This window comes from Artemia franciscana, unplaced genomic scaffold (assembly GCF_032884065.1).
Source record: "Artemia franciscana unplaced genomic scaffold, ASM3288406v1 PGA_scaffold_39, whole genome shotgun sequence".
NCBI classification, from domain to species: Eukaryota; Metazoa; Arthropoda; class Branchiopoda; order Anostraca; family Artemiidae; genus Artemia; species Artemia franciscana.
Window position 1 is genome coordinate 382,959 of NW_027062677.1, and position 27,318 is coordinate 410,276.

The 27,318-nt window shown below is 32.6% G+C and overlaps 1 protein-coding gene across 1 annotated transcript in view; it reads left to right on the forward strand.

Annotated features, from left to right (window-relative positions):
* Positions 1-27,318, forward strand: part of LOC136041826 (nucleoporin NUP188-like) — a gene marked incomplete in the record, with an annotated part of 179,580 nt that overhangs the window by 133,450 nt on the left and 18,812 nt on the right. The window contains 2 exon segments of the mRNA XM_065726603.1: positions 4,607-4,742; positions 19,562-19,857. Of these exon segments, the coding sequence (XP_065582675.1) occupies positions 4,607-4,742; positions 19,562-19,857 (432 nt within the window).

Here is a 27,318-nt window from a genome sequence, read left to right on the forward strand (position 1 = left end):
TTAGTAAGGACAACAAGCTTCTCACGACCAAAGAAGATCGCATCGAACGATGGCGTGCTCACTTCCAGGAGCTTCTTCATCCAACAGAAAATGACCACAGCCAACCCATTCCATCCCACAGCAGTTTTGAGTCACCATTCGGGTATGAGGATTGCAATATCGCCCCTCCAAGCAGAGAAGAAATTTTTCATGCTATAAAACTATTAAAAAATAATAAAAGCCCTGGCATTGACGAATTACCAGCGGAACTTGTCAAGGCCCTTCCAGAAGCGGCTATCGACGAGCTCCACAACTTACTCACGGATGTCTGGGTCAACGAATACATTCCTGAAGAGTGGAGAATCTCTATAATAATTCCTGTATTTAAGAAAGGGGATCGAGCCGATTGTAAAAATTATAGAAGAATTTCCCTGTTACCCATTTCTGCAAAAGTTTTCACAATAATTGTATTAAATAGGTTCAGAAATATTAGAAATGATCGGACGAGGCCAAATCAAGCAGGATTCAGACCTGGTATGGGATGCTGCGATCATATTTTTAGCCTGAGACGGATCCTGGAACACCGCCTTATACACCAGCAGGAAACAATACAAGTCTTTATCGACTTTGTAACGGATTTTGACTCGGTAAAGAGAATTGCCATTTGGGATGCAATGAGGGATGATGGAGTGCCTGAAAAGATAGTCCGTTTTATTAAGGCTTATTACGTGGGAACGCGGGCATTTATAAGAGCTAACGGAGACATCTCAAAAGGAATATCAATTGACGAAGGAGTGCGACAGGGTTGTGCCTTATCTCCTATTTTATTTAACTTTGTCATTGACCAGATCATGAAGACTCTTGACACATATAAAGGTGTGACAATCAGTCCAGCACTATCAATAACAGACCTTGATTATATCGATGATGTGGATATCTTGGCTGAGTCGATAATAGAAGCACAGCTCATGATAGACGACATTGCTGCTGTCCCTTGCCACTGGACTAAAGATCAGCCAATCGATGCGCACCTCTGGGCTAGATGAAACTCCAATCACATTGAATGGCATCTCAATCGAGGACGTCCAGAATTTCAAATATCTAGGCTCCCTAATAAATCCCAAGGGCGAAGCTCTAAGCGAAATACAAAGCCGCATCTCCGCAGCCTGGGCAGCATTCATCCAGCTTCGGAAGTGCCTCTGGTTACGAAATGGAATCTCCCTTCGAACAAAGCTCCGGATATATAACGCTTTGGTCCTCTCTGTGCTTCTTTATGGTTGCGAAACGTGGCCCCTTAGAGATGGGGAAGCTAATGAACTGAATGTCTTCCACCACAAGTGTCTTTGCTGTATTCTTGGCCTGCTTCTCTCTGACCGCGTCTCTAACGATGTCATCAGAAGAAGATGTGGTGATATACCACTTGTCTGGGGTGCAAAGCGCCCCCACCAACTAGGTGTTGACTAGTTTAAATATATATATATATATATATATATATATATATATATATATATATATATATATATTTATTTATATATATATATATATATATATATATATATATATATATATATATATATATATATATATATATATATATATATTTATATATACATATATATATATATATATATATATATATATATATATATATATATATATATATATATATATATATGTAGCTAGTATATAACAGCTAGCCCTAACAGCACCCCAACAGCTAGTATATAAATAAGTTGTATGCATGTTTTTTATGTTTTTTTTGTAATAAGAGGGTTTTCATATGACGTCATTATAAGTATATAAGGCTTTGTATATGACGTCATTATAAGATGGCGTTACTGACCGGGACACTGGGACTCAAATGACGACCGGGAGACAGGGAATATAAATGACGACCGGGACACTCAAAGAGAAATTACAGACCGGGACACCAGGACACAAATGACGACCGGGACACAGGGAACATAAATGACGACAGGGACACAGGGAATATTCGATTAGCAATTGCCATCAACAAAGCTCAAGGGCAATCATTAGAAAAATGCGGTATAGATCTGAATACGGATTGTTTTCCCATGGACAATTATATGTTGCATGTTCAAGAGTCGGTAAACCTGACAATCTATTTATATGCACAGACAATGGGACAGCGAAGAATGTTGTATATTCGCAAGTTTTACATAAGTAAAATCATAAATATATATATATATATATATATATATATATATATATGTATATATATATATATATATATATATATATATATATATATATATATATATATATATATATATATATATATATATATATATATATATATATATATATATATATATATATATATATACTAGCTGTTAGGGTGGCGCTTCGCGCCACCCCAACACCTAGTTGGTGGGGCGCTTCGCGCCCCCCCAAGCCCCCCCGCGCGCGTAAGTCGTTACGCGCCATTGTAGTTGTGTCCCTGTGTCCCACCTGTGAATATAGATAGATTTATATATGTGTTTCAAACTACGTAAAAATTGCGAATATACAACATTCTTGGCTTTCCCATTGTCTGTCCATGCATTGCACTGCATTTCTTATTCATTTCTTTGTTAGTGGCTGGATTCATCAATTTAATATTAATGTGATAGCCGTCGGCTCCATCCCAAAAAATGATAGGATATTGTATGGCATCGTAGCATCGATGAGTTTCAGCAATTCTTAACAACTGAGCGTTTCGCTTATGAAGAATAATATCTCGAGGTAAAAACTGATCACCGACCATAACGATTGCCACTTCGTCGATAGTTGGAGCATTGTATCTACGCACATGTTGGCCAGGAGGTGTTTTTTCAGCGGAAATAACAATTTTATGCGTATCAGTAGGCATCAAATCGATGGCTGTTTTGAACAGACGCACTAAATTATAATTTTCGTGGAAAAGATGTTGCAATTGGGAAACGATTGTCCTTTCAACGTTGGGAGAAATTTCGCAACGTGCATTCAATTCAGAATTTCTATCACTGATGAAGCACAATTGTAAAAATTTATGATTCTCGCCTGAGAATGGTAGAAGGGACCCTGCTCTATGATAAATTTGCCCTTTCACTTTGAAAGTAGACATAAATTGATCTGGATTTTCGATTTGGGCTCCAAACGACGTCATTTGGAACCATGAGTCGTATTTTCTGATTTTTGACAAAAAACGCTTAGATTCTGACGTAGTTCCAGTAAGGAAAGTCTTCAATGCCTCTGGTGGTGCAGCCTATAGAGGAAGTTTAACTTTTCCTGAGGCGCAACACATTCCCATTGTTTCACCATTGAATTTCATGGCCTTGCAATAGGGACAAATTTTAGACATTGTCCCGATTTGAACACATCTACTCAAGCTATAATCATCGACTGGGTTGTACATGAATGCCAGGCGATAACTTTCAGATTGCTCTGATTCCTCGGCACGCTTTCTTTTCTTACTTTGTCTATCAGCAGCAAGCCTGATTTCTTGCTGTTCTTGTAATTCCTCGGCACGCTTTCTTTTCTTACTTTCTCTATCAGCAGCAAGCCTGATTTCTTGCTGTTCTTGTAATTCCGCGGCACGCCTTCTTTTTTCACTTTCTCTTTTAGCAGCAAGTCTGCTTCCGCGTTGCTCTGGTAGTTCCTCGGCACGCTTTCTGTTCTTTCTTTCTCTATCAGCCTCAAGCCTGTTTCCTTGCTGTTCTTTTGATTCCTCGGCACGCTTTCTGTTCTTTCTTTCTCTATCAGCCTCAAGCCTGCTTCCTTGCTGTTCTTTTGATTCCCCGGCACGCCTTCTTTTTTCACTTTCTCTTTTAGCAGCAATTCTGCTTTCGCGTTGCTCTGGTGGTTCCTCGGCACGCTTTCTTTTCTAACTTTCTCTATCAGCAGCAAGTTTTTTGGCATAGACTCTTTGAGCATCTTCATCGGCTTTTGCCATGGTAAGTTCATCAGTCATTGTAAACTTAAACATTAATAGATTTCTACGTGAACATATGTCTTAAATATCTTGAATGACGTCACCGTCAAAGCAAAAATGACGACAACTAATTTCATGACGTCAGTCAACACAGAAACATGACGTCACCTGATCCACAGACAGACAGACAACTTATTTTTATATATATAGATATATATATATATATATATATATATATATATATATATATATATATATATATATATATATATATATATATATATATGTGTATATTCACAGGTGGGACAAAGGGACACAACTACAATGGCGCGTAACTAATACGGCGCGTAACGACTTACGCGCGCGGCGCGTAACCAACTAGGTGTTGGTATGGTGTGAAGCGCCACACCAACAGCTAGTATATATATATATATATATATATATATATATATATATATATATATATATATATATATATATATATATATATATATATATATATATATATATATATATATATATATATATATTATAAGACTGAACTGTGCTATCGCTATAGATTAATGTTTGCTTGGCAGCATAAGAGCAAGGGGACCTGTCGGTTAAAAATTTCCTTATGATATAGATATTGACTCCTATTCCTATTTTTGGAATAACTGTAATATAAATTTGAAATTGTAAAATATTGGATTTAAGAAATTCTTGTCTTTTTAGGGACTGTGGATGCTTAACATCTTGTTTACAACTTTTGAGTTTGGATTTATTCGCTTCTAGATGGCAGCCAGAGTCAGAGCTACAAAATCGCCTTAAAGGTCTTTTGGCAGAAAAAAGTATTGTAAGACTTCTACAGGTAAGCTTGTCATTTTTTTTTAATCTCTGTACTAAGCTAAAACACACAAGCACCAACTTAGCTGAGTGGATAGCACGCTGAATTTTTAATCCCATATCCTTGGACATGGGGATTCGAGTCCTGATGTAGTAAATCCTTTGGCTTTAGGCAGGGGTAAGTGGTGTTAGGCAGTGGTATATATATAAATATATATATATATATATATATATATATATATATATATATATATATATATATATATATATATATATATATATATATTTATATATGTATATATATATCTATATATATAAAAATAAGTTGTCTGTCTGTGGATGTGTGGATGGATGTGTCAGGTGACGTCACCTGAAAAAACTGGATCAGGTGACGTCAAAACTGAAAAAACTAAAAAAAGGCAAAAACTACAAAAAAAACTAAAAACTAATAAAAAAAATAAAAAAGCTAAAAAACTAAAAAAACTAAAAAAAGGCAAAAACTACAAAAAAAAAATAAAAACTAAAAAAAAGCTAAAAAACTAAAAAAACTAATTAAAGGCAAAAACTACAAAAAAAACTAAAAACTAATAAAAAAAATAAAAAAGCTAAAAAACTAAAAAACTAAAAAAACTAAAAAAAGGTAAAAAACTAAAAAAACTAAAAACTAAAAAAAACTAAAAAAAAAAGGAAAAAACTGAAAAATAAGCTAAAATAAAGGTAAAAACCAATAAAAAACTAAAAAAAAAACTGAAAAAACTAAAAAAAGGCAAAAACTACAAAAAAAACTAAAAACTAATAAAAAAAGTAAAAAAGCTAAAAAACTAAAAAAACTAAAAAAACTAAAAAAAGGTAAAAAACTAAAAACAATAAAAAATAAAAAAAAACTAAAAAAAAGGAAAAAACTGAAAAATAAGCTAAAATAAATGACGACACTCAAAGAGAAAGCGACCAGGACAAAAGGAATGTTCGATTAGCAATCAACAAAGCACCGGGACACAGGGAGTATAAATGACGACCAGGACATAAGTAAAAAAAAAATTAACAAAACTAAAAAGAAGGTAAAAACTACAAAAAAACTAAAAAGAAAAAAAAAACTAAAAACTAATAAAAAAACTAAAAAATCTAAAAATCTAAATAAACTAAAAAAGAAAAAAAAAGGAAAAAAATAAAGGAGAAAAACAAAACTAAAAAACGAATGTATATACAGACCGGTACACCGGGATACAAATGACGACCGGGACACAGGGAATATAAATGACGACCGGGACACAGGGACACAACTACAACGGGGACACCGGGGGAAACAGGGGGATATAAATGACAACCGGGACAAAAAAACTAAAAAGAAAAAAAAACTAAAAACTAATAAAAAAACTAAAAAATCTAAAAATCTAAATAAGCTAAAAAAGAAAAAAAAGGAAAAAAATAAAGGAGAAAAACAAAACTAAAAAACGAATGTATATACAGACCGGGACACCGGGATACAAATGACGACCGGGACACAGGGAATATAAATGACGACCGGGACACAGGGACACAACTACAACGGGGAAACCGGGGGAAACAGGGGGATGTAAATGACGACCGGGACACCGGGACAGGGAATGGTCGATTAGCAATCACCATCAACAAAGCTCAAGGGCAATCATTAGAATCATGAGGTATAGATCTGAATACAGATTGTTTTCCCATGGACCATTATATGTTGCATGTTCAAGAGTCGGTAAACCTGACAATCTATTTATATGCAAAGACAATGGGACAGCAAAGAATGTTGTATATTCGCAAGTTTTACGTAGTTAAAACCATATATATATATATATATATATATATATATATATATATATATATATATATATATATATATATATATATATATATATATATATATATATATATATATATATTCACAGGTGGGACATAGGGACACAACTACAATGGCGCGTAACTATTATGGCGCGTAACGACTTACGCGCGCGGGGGGGCTTGGGGGGGGCGCGAAGCGCCCCCACCAACTAGGTGTTGGGGTGGCGCGAAGCGCCACCCCAACAGCTAGTATATATATATATATATATATATATATATATATATATATATATATATATATATATATATATATATATATATATATATATATATATATATATATATATATATATATATATATATATATATATATATATATATATATATATATATATATATATATATATATATATATATATATATATATATATATATATATATATATATATATATATATATATATATATATATAAAAATAAGTTGTCTGTGGATCTGTGGATCTGTGGATCAGGTGACGATCCACAAAAAAGGTAAAAAACTAAAAACTAAAAAAAAACTGAAAAAACTAAAAAAAGGCAAAAACTACAAAAAAAACTAAAAACTAATAAAAAAATAAAAAAGCTAAAAAACTAAAAAAACTAAAAAACTAAAAAACTAAAAAAACTAAAAACTAAAAAAAAACTTAAAAAAAGGAAAAAACTGAAAAATAGAAGAGAAAAAGAAAACTAATAAAATTAAGAATAAAATAAAAAAAATAAAAAATATATAAAAATAAGCTGTCTGTCTGTCTGTGGATCTGTGGATCTGTGGATCAGGTGACGATCCACAAAAAAGGTAAAAAACTAAAAACTTAAAAAAAACTGAAAAAACTAAAAAAAGGCAAAAACTACAAAAAAAACTAAAAACTAATAAAAAAAATAAAAAAGCTAAAAAACTAAAAAACTAAAAAAACTAAAAAACTAAAAAACTAAAAAACTAAAAAACTAAAAAAACTAAAAACAAAAAAAAACTTAAAAAAGGAAAAAACTGAAAAATAGAAGAGAAAAAGAAAACTAATAAAATTAAGAATAAAATAAAAAAAAATAAAAAAGATAAAAACTAAAAAAAAAGTAAAAAGAAAAAACGAAAAAAACTAAAAAAGCTAAAAAAAAAGGTAAAAACCAATAAAAAACTAAAAAGAAAAAAAAGGAAAAAAAAAACTAAAAAAACTAAAAACTAAAAAAAAAAACTTAAAAAAAAGGAAAAAACTGAAAAATAGAAGAGAAAAAGAAAACTAATAAAATTAAGAATAAAAATAAAAAAAAATAAAAAAGATAAAAACTAAAAAAAAAAGTAAAAAGAAAAAACGAAAAAAACTAAAAAAGCCAAAAAAAAAGGTAAAAACCAATAAAAAACTAAAAAGAAAAAAAGGAAAAAAACTAAAAAAAAATTTCATCTAAAAAACTAAAAAAAACTAAAAAAAGTAAAAACTAAAAGAACTAAAAAAGAAAAAAAATGAAAAATAAAGGAGAAACAATATAAATAAATGACGACACTCAAAGAGAAAGCGACCGGGACAAAAGGAATGTTCGATTAGCAATCAACAAAGCACCGGGACACAGGGAGTATAAATGACGACGACCGGGACACAGGGACATAACTACAAAGGGGACGCCGGGGTGCACAGGGGGATATATAAATGAATAAAATTAAGAATAAAATAAAAAAAATAAAAAAGATAAAAACTAAAAAAACAAGTAAAAAGAAAAAACGAAAAAAACTAAAAAAGCTAAAAAAAGGTAAAAACCAATAAAAAACTAAAAAGAAAAAAAGGAAAAAAAACTAAAAAAACTAAAAACTAAAAAAAAAAACTTAAAAAAAAGGAAAAAACTGAAAAATAGAAGAGAAAAAGAAAACTAATAAAATTAAGAATAAAAATAAAAAAAATAAAAAAGATAAAAACTAAAAAAAAAGTAAAAAGAAAAAAACTAAAAAAAACTAAAAAAGGTAAAAACTAAAAGAACTAAAAAAGAAAAAAAAACTAAAAAAAGGAAAAAAACTGAAAAATAAAGGAGAAACAATCTAAATAAATGACGACACTCAAAGAGAAAGCGACCGGGACAAAAGGAATGTTCGATTAGCAATCAACAAAGCACCGGGACACAGGGAGTATAAATGACGACGACCGGGACACAGGGACATAACTACAAAGGGGACGCCGGGGTGCACAGGGGGATATATAAATGACGATGGCGACTCAGGGAATGGTCGATTCACAGGTGGGACATAGGGACACAACTACAATGGCGCGTAACTAATATGGCGCGTAACGACTTACGCGCGCGGGGGGGCTTGGGGGGCGCGAAGCGCCCCCACCAACTAGGTGTTGGGGTGGCGCGAAGCGCCACCCCAACAGCTAGTATATATATATATATATATACAAACGCACACATAATAGTGCTATTATTGCTTGTCACTTCATGATATTGTCATCTGGACAATTTCACTTGATGGATATTGCCATGTCAGTTTTATCAGGATATGTCATGATGATAGGCAGTTTTATCATTGTCTTGAGGAGTATTGTCATTTGATGATAAATCAAATGTCAGTTTTGCGACTAGTTATTTAAGTCTTAGTCATATTCTGATGGTTCATTTTTGCAATGAACGAAGTCAACGCTTTGACGCAAAAGAATCAAAAGACTCGAGCTGTACATAGAATTTTACATTCTATTTTATGGAAAAATTAATATAGTAGCAACAAAACGAAATTCCTGGATTAGCAAGTAATAGATTTTGAAAATAAATTGCTTAGAAAACATTTCACTTGCTGTCTTTTCATTATATCTGTTGCAATAGTATTAAGATCACCATCACACCTAGAATCACGATCGAGATTCTTTATTATATATTTTTGAACAGTTTGCTCATGATGAATCTATTTTAGACGCTGATTATAAAGGTTCTATAGAATTTTACGTTTGCTTGATGTAAAAGGAATTGTTTAAGTGTGAAAGTATATACAAAACGTAAAGTAGCTTAATTAATAGGTAGTATGTAGTTGAAAAGCTGCTTTAACTGTGGTATACATCCGTAAAAATATCCCCATAATGATTTTAAATAATCTTTAAAAGTTATGACCAGTAATTGCGGCTGCTAGTTGATTTCAAAAGAAGTTATTCAAGTTTTGGAGTTTAACCAATGAAAATGATAATTTGTACCCTGGGTACTACAAAATATACAGTAATGTTCAAAAAATAAGCTACTCATTTTTGCACTCATTTTAATTTAATACCGGGGGAACGACATAACAGAGTCATTATGTTGCTAAAAAATTCAAATTAAGTAAAAAACATACAGCTAGTGGAATTAGTGTTGCCTCTTTAGGGTGCTCGCAAAGTTATCTGCAATTGGAATAAAATCTAATTTAGTGTAGTGTGTAAACGTAGTCTTTTTAATATACTTGAAAATTGCCATTTCCTTGAAAAAAAATTTCTTACAAAGGATTTAAAGATTTTCATTTTTTTTTTTTTTTTTTTTTTTTTATTATTTCGGGGATTCTTCCTCTAAGGATTTGTAATATGTAAGATCAAACTTTTCCTGAACACATATTTTATAAAGGTGGCACTACTAGTCTCCTTTAATCTTTTAAAGCAGGCTATCTGCACTAAAAAAAAAAGTGACAATACTCTTTGAATGCTTTCTAAAAATGATATTGACAAATTGAATACACACAATGCTCACGAACATCGTTTTGAAACTTAATAGACATACAGACATACTTATTGCCAGACTTCGTAGAATGTGTGAAAAAGAAATTGTGAAAAAAGAATGAATGTGCTAAAAAAAAAGAATGTGTTAAAAAAAAGAAATATAATTTACTGTAGTGTGTAAACTTAGTGTTATTAATATCCTTAAAAATTGGCAATTTCTTGAAAATTTTCTTTTTCGCAATGGATTGGGAGATTTTGTGACTTTTATTTAGAATTCGGGGATTCTTGTTTTAATGATTCTTAGACTGTGAGACCATATTTCTTTTGAAGACATATTTTATAATAGTGGCATTGCGCGTCTCTTTTAATTTTCAAAACAAGCTGTCTGTAATGAAAAAAAAAACAAATGTAATTTACTGTAGTGTGAATATGTAGTGTTTGTAACATGCTTCAATTTGGTAATCACTTGAAAATTTTTACGCAAAGAATTTTGAGATTTCTAGGTTTTTTTTTTCAATTCGGGGGTTCTTACTTTAATGGTTTTTTTTAATGTAAGAGGAAGTTTCTTTCTAACACATTCTATAAAGGCTAGCAATAAGTATGTCTTTTAAGTTTCAAAACAATGTTTGTGAGCATTGTGTGTATTCAATTTGTCAATATTATTTTTAGAGAGCATTCGAAGAGTATTGTCGCTTTTTGAAATTATCCTTTCGCTTTTTTATCATGTGCGGGTACAAAGCTTTCTTCTTTCTCCTCTTTTCTAACTTTATTCCCGTATTAGAGTTTGAAAAAGTAGGGGTGAGTAAAAATGAAAACTGGTTTCTTGTCATTGTGTGAGTTAATTAAAACAGTAGTGTTAGCATTAGTGTTTGTGTTATCCATATTACGGTAGAGTGATGTTAACGTAATAATTGACGTAAGTTACGTTACGGTAAGTAGTTACAGTAGTATAACGTCACTGGTAATGTAGTAGAGGAAGATAGTTATCAAACAGTTCGCGGTAACGAACTGTAGTAAGGAGCGACCCGGCTCAATAGTAAACGAAACTCTAAAAAACGGAATTTTGATGCTAAAAGATACATCAAAAGAATCGGATTTTCATGCTGATTCTAAATATACAAGTTTCATGAAATTTAGTCTTTGTTATCAAAAATTTCGAGCCTGAGAAAATTTGCCTTATTTTAGAAAATAGGGACAAAAACCCCTAAAAGTCATAGAATCTTAACGAAAATCACACCATCGCATTCGGCGTATTAGATAACCCTATAGCGTAAATTTCAAGCTCCTATCTACAAAAATGTGGAATTTCGTATTTTTTGCCAGAAGACAAATCATGGGTGCGTGTTTATTTGTTTTTTTTTTGTGTTTTCATTTACAGGGGTCATCGTATCGACCAAGCGGTCCTAAAATGTCACAAGAATCTCATTCTAACGGAAATAAAAAGTTCTGGTGCCCTTTTTAAGTGACCAAAAAAATTGGAGGGCACCTAGGCCCCCCTCCCACGCTCATTTTTTCCCAAAGTCATCGGATCAAAATTTTGAGATAGCCATTTTGTTCCGCATAGTCGAAAACCATAATAACTATGTCTTTTGGAATGACTAACTCCCCCACAATCCCAGGGGGAGGGGCTGCAAGTTACAAACTTTGACCAGTGCTTACTTACAGTAATGGTTATTGGGAAGTGTACAGACGTTTTCAGGGGAATTTTTTGGTTAGGGGGGTGAGTTTGAGGGGAGGGGGGCTATGTGGGAGGATCTTTCCTTGGAGGAATATGTCATGGGGGAAGAAAAATTCAATGAAAAGGGCGCAGGATTTTCTAGCATTACTATAAAAAAACAATGAAAAAATAAACATGAAAACTTTTTTTCAATTGAAAGTAAGGAGTAGCATTGAAACTTAAAACAAAGAGAGACTATTACGCATATCAGGGGTTCTAAAAATACTTTAGCATAAAGAGCGAGGTATTTAGGAGGAGATAAATACCTCACTCTTTATGCTAAAGTATTTTTAGTAATTATAACTATTTATTCAACGGCCTTTATGACTCATGGATCATTCTTAAAGAATTGGGGCAAAACTTGCGATTTAGTGTAAAGAGCGAGGTATTAACAAGGGTACAAACCCTCTCGTATACATAATAAAAATATGAGAATATAAAAGTTTGTTACGTAAGTTAATTCTTAAGTTATGTATATTTTTTACTAATAAAAAGGTTCGTTAAAAATTAAGTAACCGAAACATTGGAAATTGGCTTTTTAAGTAACCGAAAAATTGGTGGGCAACTAGGCCTCCTTCCCCACCCCTTATTTCTCAAAATTGTCTGATCAATACTAAGAGAAAGCCATTTTGCCAAAAAAAAAAGAATTAATATACAAATTTCATCTTAATAATTTATGTGCGGAGAGCAAAAATCAAACATGCATTAATTCAAAAACGTTCAGAAATTAAATATAAAAAAAAACTAGTTTTTTTAACTGAAAGTAAGGAGCGACACTAAACTTAAAACGAACAGAAATTACTCCGTATATGAAATGGGTTGTCCCCTTTGCAATCCCTCGCTCTTTACGCTAAAGTTTGACTCTTTGCCACAATTCTACTTTTTAAAACAATTAAAAACTATAGCGCAAAGAGCGAGAGATTGCGGAGGGGACAACCTATTTCATATACGGAGTAATTTCTGTTCATTTTAAGTTTAATGTCGCTCCTTACTTTCACTTAAAAAAAATAGATTTTTATATTTAATCAAGTACCTTTCACCTATGCATGAACTTCAAGAGGAAAACTTGCAAACTTTGAGGTTGCAATTAAATACCATTTTACCATAGACCATTACATACTACCATAATGCATAGCAACACGTAATTGCATAGAACATAAATAAATGTTATACTAAGTGCCATAGATGAATTGAACATTTTATTTAGAGTTAACAGCGACGTGAAATTAATAAAAACTAACATAAACAAATTCGAAATGAACGAGCACTGTTGCCACTCGCTAGCTACTCCAGTTTAGTAATCAATTTTTTATATGTAAGACAACTTCCTTATTATCAATACAGAGTGGCTTTCCAGAATACTGTACAAATTTTATTTGATTAAATTCCGTTTATTAACATAAACAAATTTCAAATGGGACGAGCATTGTTGCCACTCACTAGCTATTTTCCACTCACTGTTGCCAATCACTAGCTAATCATTTTTATATGCAAGACAACTTCCTTATTATTAATACACAGTGAATTTCCAGAATACTGTGCAAATGTTGTTTGATTAAATTCCGTTTATTAACATAAACAAATTTCAAATGGATGAGCATTGTTTCCACTCACTAGCTATTTTCCACTCACTGTTGCCAATCACTAGCTAATTATTTTTATATGCAAGACAACTTCCTTATTATTAATACACAGTGATTTTCCAGAATACTGTGCAAATGTTGTTTGGTTAAATTCCGTTTATTAACATAAACAAATTTCAAATGGATGAGCATTGTTTCCACTCACTAGCTATTTTCCACTCACTGTTGCCAATTACTAGCTAATTATTTTTATATGCAAGACAACTTCCTTATTATTAATACACAGTGATTTTCCAGAATACTGTGCAAATGTTGTTTGGTTAAATTCCGTTTATTAACATAAACAAATTTCAAACGGATGAGCATTGTTGCCACTCACTAGCTATTTTCCACTCACTGTTGCCAATCATTAGCTAGTCATTTTTATATGCAAGACAACTTCCTTATTATTAATACACAGTGAATTTCCAGAATACTGTGCAAATGTTGTTTTATTAAATTCCGTTTATTAACATAAACAAATTGCAAATGGATGAGCATTGTTTCCACTCACTAGCTATTTTCCACTCACTGTTGCCAATCACTAGCTAATTATTTTTATATGCAAGACAACTTCCCTATTATTAATACACAATGAATTTCCAGAATACTGTGCAAATGTTGTTTGATTAAATTCCGTTTATTAACATAAACAAATTTCAAATGGATGAGCATTGTTGCCACTCACTAGCTATTTTCCACTCACTGTTGCCAATCACTAGCTAATTATTTTTATATGCAAGACAACTTCCCTATTATTAATACACAATGAATTTCCAGAATACTGTGCAAATGTTGTTTGATTAAATTCCGTTTATTAACATAAACAAATTTCAAATGGATGAGCATTGTTTCCACTCACTAGCTATTTTCCACTCACTGTTGCCAATCACTAGCTAATTATTTTTATATGCAAGACAACTTCCCTATTATTAATACACAATGAATTTCCAGAATACTGTGCAAATGTTGTTTGATTAAATTCCGTTTATTAACATAAACAAATTTCAAATGGATGAGCATTGTTTCCACTCACTAGCTATTTTCCACTCACTGTTGACAATCACTAGCTAATTATTTTTATATGCAAGACAACTTCCCTATTATTAATACACAATGAATTTCCAGAATACTGTGCAAATGTTGTTTGATTAAATTCCGTTTATTAACATAAACAAATTTCAAATGGATGAGCATTGTTGCCACTCACTAGCTATTTTCCACTCACTGTTGCCAATCATTAGCTAGTCATTTTTATATGCAAGACAACTTCCTTATTATTAATACACAGTGAATTTCCAGAATACTGTGCAAATGTTGTTTTATTAAATTCCGTCTATTAACATAAACAAATTGCAAATGGATGAGCATTGTTTCCACTCACTAGCTATTTTCCACTCACTGTTGCCAATCACTAGCTAATTATTTTTATATGCAAGACAACTTCCCTATTATTAATACACAATGAATTTCCAGAATACTGTGCAAATGTTGTTTGATTAAATTCCGTTTATTAACATAAACAAATTTCAAATGGATGAGCATTGTTGCCACTCACTAGCTATTTTCCACTCACTGTTGCCAATCACTAGCTAATTATTTTTATATGCAAGAAAACTTCCCTATTATTAATACACAATGAATTTCCAGAATACTGTGCAAATGTTGTTTGATTAAATTCCGTTTATTAACATAAACAAATTTCAAATGGATGAGCATTGTTTCCACTCACTAGCTATTTTCCACTCACTGTTGCCAATCACTAGCTAATTATTTTTATATGCAAGACAACTTCCCTATTATTAATACACAATGAATTTCCAGAATACTGTGCAAATGTTGTTTGATTAAATTCCGTTTATTAACATAAACAAATTTCAAATGGATGAGCATTGTTTCCACTCACTAGCTATTTTCCACTCACTGTTGCCAATCACTAGCTAATTATTTTTATATGCAAGACAACTTCCCTATTATTAATACACAATGAATTTCCAGAATACTGTGCAAATGTTGTTTGATTAAATTCCGTTTATTAACATAAACAAATTTCAAATGGATGAGCATTGTTGCCACTCACTAGCTATTTTCCACTCACTGTTGCCAATCATTAGCTAGTCATTTTTATATGCAAGACAACTTCCTTATTATTAATACACAGTGAATTTCCAGAATACTGTGCAAATGTTGTTTTATTAAATTCCGTTTATTAACATAAACAAATTGCAAATGGATGAGCATTGTTTCCACTCACTAGCTATTTTCCACTCACTGTTGCCAATCACTAGCTAATTATTTTTATATGCAAGACAACTTCCCTATTATTAATACACAATGAATTTCCAGAATACTGTGCAAATGTTGTTTGATTAAATTCCGTTTATTAACATAAACAAATTTCAAATGGATGAGCATTGTTGCCACTCACTAGCTATTTTCCACTCACTGTTGCCAATCACTAGCTAATTATTTTTATATGCAAGACAACTTCCCTATTATTAATACACAATGAATTTCCAGAATACTGTGCAAATGTTGTTTGATTAAATTCCGTTTATTAACATAAACAAATTTCAAATGGATGAGCATTGTTTCCACTCACTGGCTATTTTCCACTCACTGTTGCCAATCACTAGCTAATTATTTTTATATGCAAGACAACTTCCCTATTATTAATACACAATGAATTTCCAGAATACTGTGCAAATGTTGTTTGATTAAATTCCGTTTATTAACATAAACAAATTTCAAATGGATGAGCATTGTTTCCACTCACTAGCTATTTTCCACTCACTGTTGCCAATCACTAGCTAATTATTTTTATATGCAAGACAACTTCCCTATTATTAATACACAATGAATTTCCAGAATACTGTGCAAATGTTGTTTGATTAAATTCCGTTTATTAACATAAACAAATTTCAAATGGATGAGCATTGTTTCCACTCACTAGCTATTTTCCACTCACTGTTGCCAATCACTAGCTAATTATTTTTATATGCAAGACAACTTCCCTATTATTAATACACAATGAATTTCCAGAATACTGTGCAAATGTTGTTTGATTAAATTCCGTTTATTAACATAAACAGATTTCAAATGGATGAGCATTGTTGCCACTCACTAGCCATTTTCCACTCACTGTTGCCAATCACTAGCTAATTATTTTTATATGCAAGACAACTTCCCTATTATTAATACACAATGAATTTCCAGAATACTGTGCAAATGTTGTTTGATTAAATTCCGTTTATTAACATAAACAAATTTCAAATGGATGAGCATTGTTTCCACTCACTAGCTATTTTCCACCCACTGTTGCCAATCACTAGCTAATTATTTTTATATGCAAGACAACTTCCCTATTATTAATACACAATGAATTTCCAGAATACTGTGCAAATGTTGTTTGATTAAATTCCGTTTATTAACATAAACAAATTTCAAATGGATGAGCATTGTTGCCACTCACTAGCTATTTTCCACTCACTGTTGCCAATCATTAGCTAGTCATTTTTATATGCAAGACAACTTCCTTATTATTAATACACAGTGAATTTCCAGAATACTGTGCAAATGTTGTTTTATTAAATTCCGTTTATTAACATAAACAAATTGCAAATGGATGAGCATTGTTTCCACTCACTAGCTATTTTCCACTCACTGTTGCCAATCACTAGCTAATTATTTTTATATGCAAGACAACTTCCCTATTATTAATACACAATGAATTTCCAGAATACTGTGCAAATGTTGTTTGATTAAATTCCGTTTATTAACATAAACAAATTTCAAATGGATGAGCATTGTTGCCACTCACTAGCTATTTTCCACTCACTGTTGCCAATCACTAGCTAATTATTTTTATATGCAAGACAACTTCCCTATTATTAATACACAATGAATTTCCAGAATACTGTGCAAATGTTGTTTGATTAAATTCCGTTTATTAACATAAACAAATTTCAAATGGATGAGCATTGTTTCCACTCACTGGCTATTTTCCACTCACTGTTGCCAATCACTAGCTAATTATTTTTATATGCAAGACAACTTCCCTATTATTAATACACAATGAATTTCCAGAATACTGTGCAAATGTTGTTTGATTAAATTCCGTTTATTAACATAAACAAATTTCAAATGGATGAGCATTGTTTCCACTCACTAGCTATTTTCCACTCACTGTTGCCAATCACTAGCTAATTATTTTTATATGCAAGACAACTTCCCTATTATTAATACACAATGAATTTCCAGAATACTGTGCAAATGTTGTTTGATTAAATTCCGTTTATTAACATAAACAAATTTCAAATGGATGAGCATTGTTTCCACTCACTAGCTATTTTCCACTCACTGTTGCCAATCACTAGCTAATTATTTTTATATGCAAGACAACTTCCCTATTATTAATACACAATGAATTTCCAGAATACTGTGCAAATGTTGTTTGATTAAATTCCGTTTATTAACATAAACAAATTTCAAATGGAGGAGCATTGTTGCCACTCACTAGCCATTTTCCACTCACTGTTGCCAATCACTAGCTAATTATTTTTATATGCAAGACAACTTCCCTATTATTAATACACAATGAATTTCCAGAATACTGTGCAAATGTTGTTTGATTAAATTCCGTTTATTAACATAAACAAATTTCAAATGGATGAGCATTGTTTCCACTCACTAGCTATTTTCCACCCACTGTTGCCAATCACTAGCTAATTATTTTTATATGCAAGACAACTTCCCTATTATTAATACACAATGAATTTCCAGAATACTGTGCAAATGTTGTTTGATTAAATTCCGTTTATTAACATAAACAAATTTCAAATGGATGAGCATTGTTGCCACTCACTAGCTATTTTCCACTCACTGTTGCCAATCACTAGCTAATTATTTTTATATGCAAGACAACTTCCCTATTATTAATACACAATGAATTTCCAGAATACTGTGCAAATGTTGTTTGATTAAATTCCGTTTATTAACATAAACAAATTTCAAATGGATGAGCATTGTTTCCACTCACTAGCTATTTTCCACTCACTGTTGCCAATCACTAGCTAATTATTTTTATATGCAAGACAACTTCCCTATTATTAATACACAATGAATTTCCAGAATACTGTGCAAATGTTGTTTGATTAAATTCCGTTTATTAACATAAACAAATTTCAAATGGATGAGCATTGTTTCCACTCACTAGCTATTTTCCACTCACTGTTGCCAATCACTAGCTAATTATTTTTATATGCAAGACAACTTCCCTATTATTAATACACAATGAATTTCCAGAATACTGTGCAAATGTTGTTTGATTAAATTCCGTTTATTAACATAAACAAATTTCAAATGGATGAGCATTGTTGCCACTCACTAGCTATTTTCCACTCACTGTTGCCATTCACTAGCTAATTATTTTTATATGCAAGACAACTTCCCTATTATTAATACACAATGAATTTCCAGAATACTGTGCAAATGTTGTTTGATTAAATTCCGTTTATTAACATAAACAAATTTCAAATGGATGAGCATTGTTTCCACTCACTAGCTATTTTCCACTCACTGTTGCCAATCACTAGCTAATTATTTTTATATGCAAGACAACTTCCCTATTATTAATACACAATGAATTTCCAGAATACTGTGCAAATGTTGTTTGATTAAATTCCGTTTATTAACATAAACAAATTTCAAATGGATGAGCATTGTTGCCACTCACTAGCTATTTTCCACTCACTGTTGTCAATCACTAGCTAATCATTTTTTTATATGCAAGACAACTCCATTATTATCGATACAGATTGGCTTTCCAGAAAACTGTGCAAATTTTGTTTTATTAAATTCTGTCAAGAATAATTTTTATCTCTCTTATTTTTTTAAATTGTATTTATTTCTTTTATAGTATCTGAATTAATTGGAGATGGAATACTTACTAATAAATTATAAATTGGATCATTTAAATCAGTAAATAAATCTTTGTTTATTTTCAGGTCATCCTTCAATTTGTTGAAGGCTTTCAACCTTCACAAGATCTGAGTATGACTTTAATCGAATCATCGCGTCCTGTTACTGAGGGTCAGGAGCTATACCTTCTCAACGCATTTAGAGATTTTTTCATAATCATTATGAACGACCGGTCCCCGATTAAAATACAGGATAGTGCTGTAGCTTCTCTTATTGAGAACGCAATGGAGTCACTGTGCAAAATTATGAAAGATAATAAATTCGAAATTGTCAAGTCGGCATTAACCAATTTGCTTGTCGTTTTGATCTCCAATTGTAAAAGGTAAGGTTTATACATATGTAAGGTATATATATGTAATGTAAGGTATATATATATATATATATATATATATATATATATATATATATATATATATATATATATATATATATATATATATATACATATATATATATATATATGTTATGTATATACTACTGGGCACGGCACTCTATACTCGGCAGGCTTCTCTATATGGATTCTCGTTGCCACTTGTCTTCTAAACACAGACAGTTTGAGGCTTTTCTTGATGTCATGACGTCCATACGGATCTAAAATCAGAAGTTGTGTCCTTATAAAATTACGTTTTTTTATTGGACCTTTAACTTTTGCCTCGGCTTGTCTTTTGTCATTATGAAAGGCATATTGCCGAATCTTTGTTTCTTTTAATTGTTCAAATGCTGGTACAAAAAATTCTTTTTCTTCCAACGATTTATCTAGTCCAGGTTTTGTTTTTCAAAGGCATGGTAGGCATTGATGACCGCCTTTGTTTTCTTTAATTATTCGGATGGTGCGCAAAAACTTCTTCTTTTGCCTCGGCTTATCTTTTGTCATTATGAAAGATATTGCTGAATCTTTATTTCTTTTAGTTGCTCAGGTGGCGGGACAAAAACTTTTTTTATTCCAATGATTTTTATAGTCCAGGTTTTGGATTTTCAAATGTGTGGTATGCCTTTATGACCAACTTTGTTTATTTTAATTATTCAGCTGATGGGGAAAAAATATCTTCTTTTGCCTTAGCTTGTCTTTTGCCATTATGGAAGACATAACGCCGAACCTTTGTTTCTTTTAATTTTTAGGTTGTGGGACAAAAATTTCTTTTTTTTCCAACTATTTGTATAGTCCAGGTTTTTCTTTTCAAAGGTATGGTAGGCATTGATGATCTTATCCATGTCGAAATCCCAAACCCAATCATCATCGCTATCATTTAGATTTTGTCACATTTTGATTCTCGCTGTCCTGGTTGATTTTCATTGACTCGTTCACTTGTTTGATGTCGCACACTTTGTGTTACTTGCACTGCATTTCTATTTTTGATTCCCCGTCCTTGTTCTTTTAATTGTGTATGTATTTTCTCTTTTTGCTTTTTGCTAGATTTGCTTTTTTGACTCGCTCACTTGCTCAGTGTCGCATGTCTTGTAACCGCGCTTGTCTTTACTCTTCATTTTTATTTTTGACACGCCGCCGCTTTTCTTCTAACTGCATGTGTCTTTGCTCTTCATTTTCATTTTTGACTCGCTCACTTGCTTGGTGTTTCATGGCTTCTAACCCTGTGTCTTTGCTCTTTATTTTCATTTTTGAACACCCTCTAATTTTCGTTTTCGCATATCTTCTAACCTCCCGTGTCTTGCGTTTCTTCATTTTTATTTTACACATTCCACAAATAACCTGTTTTTCAAAATACTAACATCTTGTTTTCCTAGAAGTAACAAGCTTTTCAACAATACTAACAAGTTTTTTCCTACGAGTAACGAGATTTTTCACAATAGTAACATTTTTTTTCCACGTTAGTACTTATTTTCCATGGCTAACCTAAATTTATTACTTCAAATAAAGGGAAGCAAGGGGTCAAATCCTCTTCTAACTATTGAGTCGAAAGGACGTTTTAAGGAATTTTGAAAATTTGAACCTAAATCCATTTCTTGAGGCTTTTCCGAATGATGTGGTTTAAATTTAAAATAAAATGATGTTGGTACATTTGAAAATAAAATAATGTGTGTAAATCCTCGTTTCGCCATATTGATCGGGAGAACCGTTCCTGAAATTTAAAAAATTGAGACCTAAAATCTGTTTCATGAGGCTTTTTTGTGAATGACATGGATTGACTTGAAATGAAATAATGTAAGGGTAGCCTCTTTCCTAGAGGTATTGGAACATTTTTTGTCCCGTGACTGTTATTCCTTATCCTGTTCCCTCCGTTCCATCCCCTTAAACATGTAGGAAACAAGCATATGTATTTTACCACGTCCCCTTTGCGTCGTAAGCTGTGCTTCCAACATAAGAAATCTTTCCAGTGTTGTAAATCTTGTAAATAGTAAAGCTTGTCTCGTATTTCCCCGAATGAAAATTGTTTTTTTTATGAAATAAACTAATGTCCGTAAATATACGAACGCTAGCGTGACTTATAAATCGTTGATTTTGGTTAACATTAACTTCTGGGGATTTTTAGGAGAACTCATTTCTCTTCAGGGGGGGGGGGTTATGGAAACCCATGAAAATTTGGAGGCTATGGAAATGTTGTCCACGTAAGATAGTAAGATATCTTATATTCGAGTATCATAAATATCGAATTTTGGGATAAAGTAACGGTAAAAGTTTATATAAAACGCAAAAAAAAGTTAAAAGGAAAAAAGGAAGATTCAAGGCTCATTAGATGCATTTTGGGACTTATTATAGCACCTCACTGTTTCACACCAGTCCTGCCCATTTAATTACCTAATGTCAGTTACTTCTTGCCATTCCAGGATCTTTAGCTCTGAAAGCAATTGTGTAATGTTTGACAACGGATAACTGAAGCCAAGCAACTATTTTTCTTTATATGGTCTACAGTTTCAATTAAAATTGTGACAAATTTGATACAATAATTTCACCATGCTTTGTTTGTGGCTTGAAATAGAGTTGAACTATTCTGAAGTTTTTGTGGGGGGAGGACTTCAAATGTTTTGCTGTCAGAGGAAGGCAAACAAAATACTATGCTACTAGTTTTGTTTGAATCGTTTTTATTTAATTGGTGACGCTAAACTAGGTCAACTGTTTTTTGTTCCCGATCGGCTTGCATGCAACTCACTTGACAAAACCAGCTGAAGAGGAGGAAATATTAAAAAAAAAAAAAAAAAACACTGGGTTTTGTCAGCAGAGGTCAGCTTTATATCTATGTGATAATCTACAAAACTTTCAAGGTAAAGTAGACAGAACTAAGGAGGATTTAATGAAGACAACAAGTTATGATAAATACATTTGTTGTATGGATTGGTATAGAGAATTTTTTTTGTATCGCTTGAACATTTAAGGGCATGTTGATAGGGTCATTGAAACTCAATTAAGACTAAACATTAATCAAATAACTCTTTGTATTGATTCGTGACGTCTGATTTACTGTTGCTGTTGTTTTGTGTTTTTTTTTTAAGAAAACAAAACAGAAGTCTTTGGAGCAATGACGCTTCATATAAATTTACTAATAAACTAATATTTACAGCAAAGTAGAACAAGGAAAGATTTTTTGAGTATAAGTCATATATTTTTGTATGCATTAAGAAAAATAAGCTTCTAAAATTCTGCCATAACAGTTTCTTTTTTTTCCCTTTAACAGTGACCCTAAGTTCCAGTCTATGTATATAAAAATAAAATGTTTGTCTGTCTATCGACTGACGTCAGACTAGGAAAAAAACTGCATCAATTTCATCATATAACAATTCAAAAACGAATGTATTCAAGCCGAAGTACCTGAGTTGGTAAAGCGTTATGTTCTAGGTCCGAGAGGTTCCAGGTTCGAACCTTGGCTTTAGCATTAATACAAAAGAAGAATAAAAACTACAAAAATATAACTAAAATAGAAAAAAAAACTAAAAAAACTAAATAAAAGGTAAAAACTACAAAAAAAACTAAAAAGAAAAAAGAACTAAAAACTAATAAAAAAAACAAAAAAACTGAAAAAGAAAAAAAGGAAAAAACTGAAAAATAAAGGAGAAAAAGAAAACTAAAAAAAAAAATAAAATAAAAAAACTGGAAAAGGTAAATGTATTCAAGCTGAAGTAGCTGAGTTGGTAAAACGTTATGTTCCAGGTTCTATGTCCATGAGGTTCCAGGTTCGAACCTTGGCTTTAGCATTAATACAAAAGACTGAGAAAAAAAACTAAAAAAAAGGAAAAAAACTCAAAAATAAAGGAGAAAAAGAAAACTAAAATTTTTAAAATAAAAAAAACTAAAAAAGGTAAAAACTAAAAAAAAACTAAAAAGAAAAAAGAAAAAAAACTAAAAAAGCCAAAAACAAAAGAGGTAAAAACCAAAAAAAAACTAAAAAGAAAAAAAGGAAAAAAAATTATTTTATCATATACCAATTCAAAAACGAATGTACATACAGACCGGGACACAGGGAATATAAATGACGACCGGGACACTCAAAGAGAAATTACAGACTGGGACAACGGGACACAAATGACGACTGGGACGTGTGTGTCGACTGACGTCATTTTTGTCGACTATAAATGACGACTGGGACTCAACTACAACGGGGACTCCGGGGGCACAGGGGAATATATAAATGACGATGGGGACACAGGGAATATTTGATTAGCAATCACCATCAACAAAGCTCAAGGGCAATCATTAGAATAATGAGGTATAGATCTGAATACGGATTGTTTTTCCCATGGACAATTATATGTTGCATGTTCAAGAGTCGGTAAACCTGACAATCTATTTATATGTACATACAATGGGACAGCGAAGAATGTTGTATATTCGCAAGTTTTATGTAGTTAAAAACATGTATATATATATCTATCTATATTCACAGATGGGACACAGGGACACAACTACAATGGCGCGTAACGAATTACACGCGTGGGGGGGGGGCGAAGCGCCACCCCAACAGCTAGTATAATATACAAATATAAGACCATCAAAAATACACAGGGTTTCAACTCATAAATATTTTTAAGTGGATGCCTCAAAAAATAGCCTCGAAACCTAAAATAGACTGAAAATGGAATTCGAGGGCTAAGTTTGAGGCAATTTAGAAAAACAGCCACAAAACTTAATAAATATTTTTATGTCGTCATTCTATGTTTTTAAAACACATTGGCTTCCATGTAAGATAAAACAGGTAAAGAATACGGTATTGGACCATGCAGTCACTACTTGCGGTGCTGGTCTCCGCTTCATGGCCCTTCAGCCTGGAAATGCAATGGGGGCTGAGGGCTCAATTGGGACTATCCTGTGCTTTCGCACACCCTTTCTGTAAACATTCCAAAAGATTCCTCCAGGTACCCATTTAGAGCTTTCTTGTCTCTGGCTTAACTCATGAAGTCACGCCAGTGACCCCCGTCCCAAACGAAATAACCAGCAACAACAGGATTTACAGTCTAGCGTGCTAACCACTCGGCTAAGACGGCTAGCCACTCGGCTTTCCAATAAACCGCGCAAATATTTCCAGAAGATTTACATACCAGGATTTGATACGTATTGTACACTATCGAATTATACGCAATCGAGCCGGTACTGTGCCACAGGAAAGTGTTTTATGAAAATCGCTAAGTGTAATTGCATAAAAATTAGGTGTATTTCGGAAACCTACTTTCACTTCTTTTGGTTTTCTACTATTCAAAGTACCTTAAGCGAACTTTAAAATACACAAGCATAAAAAAAAAAATATTTTGAGCCCTTGGGCCTTAGTTCTTAGTCTTAGATCTTGGACCACAATAGATCTAGATCCGTTCATATCTGAAAACTTTGATTTCCAAGAATTTTGTTTTATAGAATTTATCAAGTTTTTAGTGTAGTACCACATTTTAGTCAGCGTTTCCATTGAACCATGGACATAAAGAAGCACAACTATTTATCTAAACTTGGCAGTGCTTTTCGTCTTTAAAATTCAAACATTAACAATCTTTTTATTCCCTCAAAAAACTGGACTTTGTTAGCTGTTTGCTGCCGTTTGTGTTTAGCTTGTTTGCTGATTTTTCAACCACATTGCTTTTTTTTTAATCTGGCGCCCAATTCTATCAAAAACTGAATAACTACAAATGGAAGTCTTTTTCGTTTGAAAATGAATCCATAAAACAAGAGATGATAACGATGTAATTTATGATTACAGCGAATAACATAGTTAATACAACCAAAGCAGATATTTTGGCTATATATGCAACACTCCTCATCAGGGAAATACAATATAAGCACAAGAAAATATAACAAGAAATAATAACAAGAAAAGAAACTTTATTTCTTTGTAAAAAGAAAGTAATCATTTCAAATATTACTTTATGATTATTGTTTATAAGTTTATTTTATCGATGAATCTCTTTCAATGAGTTGGTTTTCTTTTTATTTGTTTTATATTGTATTTCACTTATGATGGCTGTTAAACTCATCGCCAAAATTATCCCTTTAGGTTGTTTTCATAGGATATCATGTCTTCACAAGTTCGTCTGGCCTTCGTCAGTAGGAAAATTCGTCTGGCCTTCGTCAGTAAAGTGAATTCCCTTTTTTTTTTGTTTTTTTTTTTTTTTTTTTTTTTTTTTTTTTGGATTTAGATGGTTGTGCAAGCTTCCCATTAGGCCGTTCGTGCCCTGATACTAATAATAGCCACCCTAGCTTTAGTCTACAGTGCCCAGCAGTCCGACGAGCAATGCAGAAAGTTTCTCCTCAAACAAGAAAATGAATGAACTGTCTATATTTTGCCGCAATGTTTACGGCCATAATCCTGCCAAATTGGACTACATCAAGAACCTGTGCCTCGCATATAATATTGTTTGCGTCCAAGAACACTTGTTAACTACCGATAACTTTGGGCTCTTTCAGTCGGTTCCTAATAAATCCGTGCACATTCATGAGGCTAAGCGCTCTAGCGCCAGGGGCCGACCTAGTGGTGGACTTGCAATATTCGTTGACGAGAGCATAGACTGTCGTAAACTTGAGTCGTGCGATTTCTATATAGCAGTCGAGTTCCCAGGCCCAAGTGCTTTCACACTAATCAATGTATACCTACCAACTAACATGAACACGAATCGTAGTGGAAAACGGTATGCCGATGCTTGCGGTCAAATTGGAAGGCTACTCCGTAGGCTGGAAAGCTCACGTTTTTTAGTCTGCGGTGACTTCCAGTGTGACCCCTTCTCGAAAGGAAAGTTACAGGACGTTCTTCTGACATGTATTCCGAGTGACTGTTCTCCGTGTATTAAAGATCAAAACTTTACGTTCATTCACAATTCAGGAAGCACAAGTAATATTGATTACGTCTTTTCTAACTTTTCTATTCCCTCGCCTGTACATGTGGATTTAGAGCATACCGCAAGTGATCATCTAGGTGTTAAGTTTAATGTTCCTTTTAGTCACGATGTGAAATCAAAAAGGCCAGATTATATAGAAAGACGTGAGTGGAAAAAGATTAACCTCAGCCTGTACCAGTCGACGTCTGACGAAATTTTGGACAAAATAAAAGTCCCGTTCCAGCTTCTTGCCCATGGATGCGATGACAAGATTGCACTCAATACATACTGCGCTGAAATTACTCACGCGCTAAAACTTGCTGAGTCTGCAGCCGTACCTATTGCAGTTATTAGGAAAGGTACAAGGAAAAGAAGGTGGAGTGACCATCCTTACGTGAAGCATGCCAAATGGAGGTCTAAGATGTGGTATTCTGTGTGGGGCGACTCTGGCAAGCCGAGGACTGGCAATGTCTTCAATCTCTTTCGTAAAACAAAAAGAGAATACAAAGCATGTTTGGATGAGCTGAAAGTGAAGGAA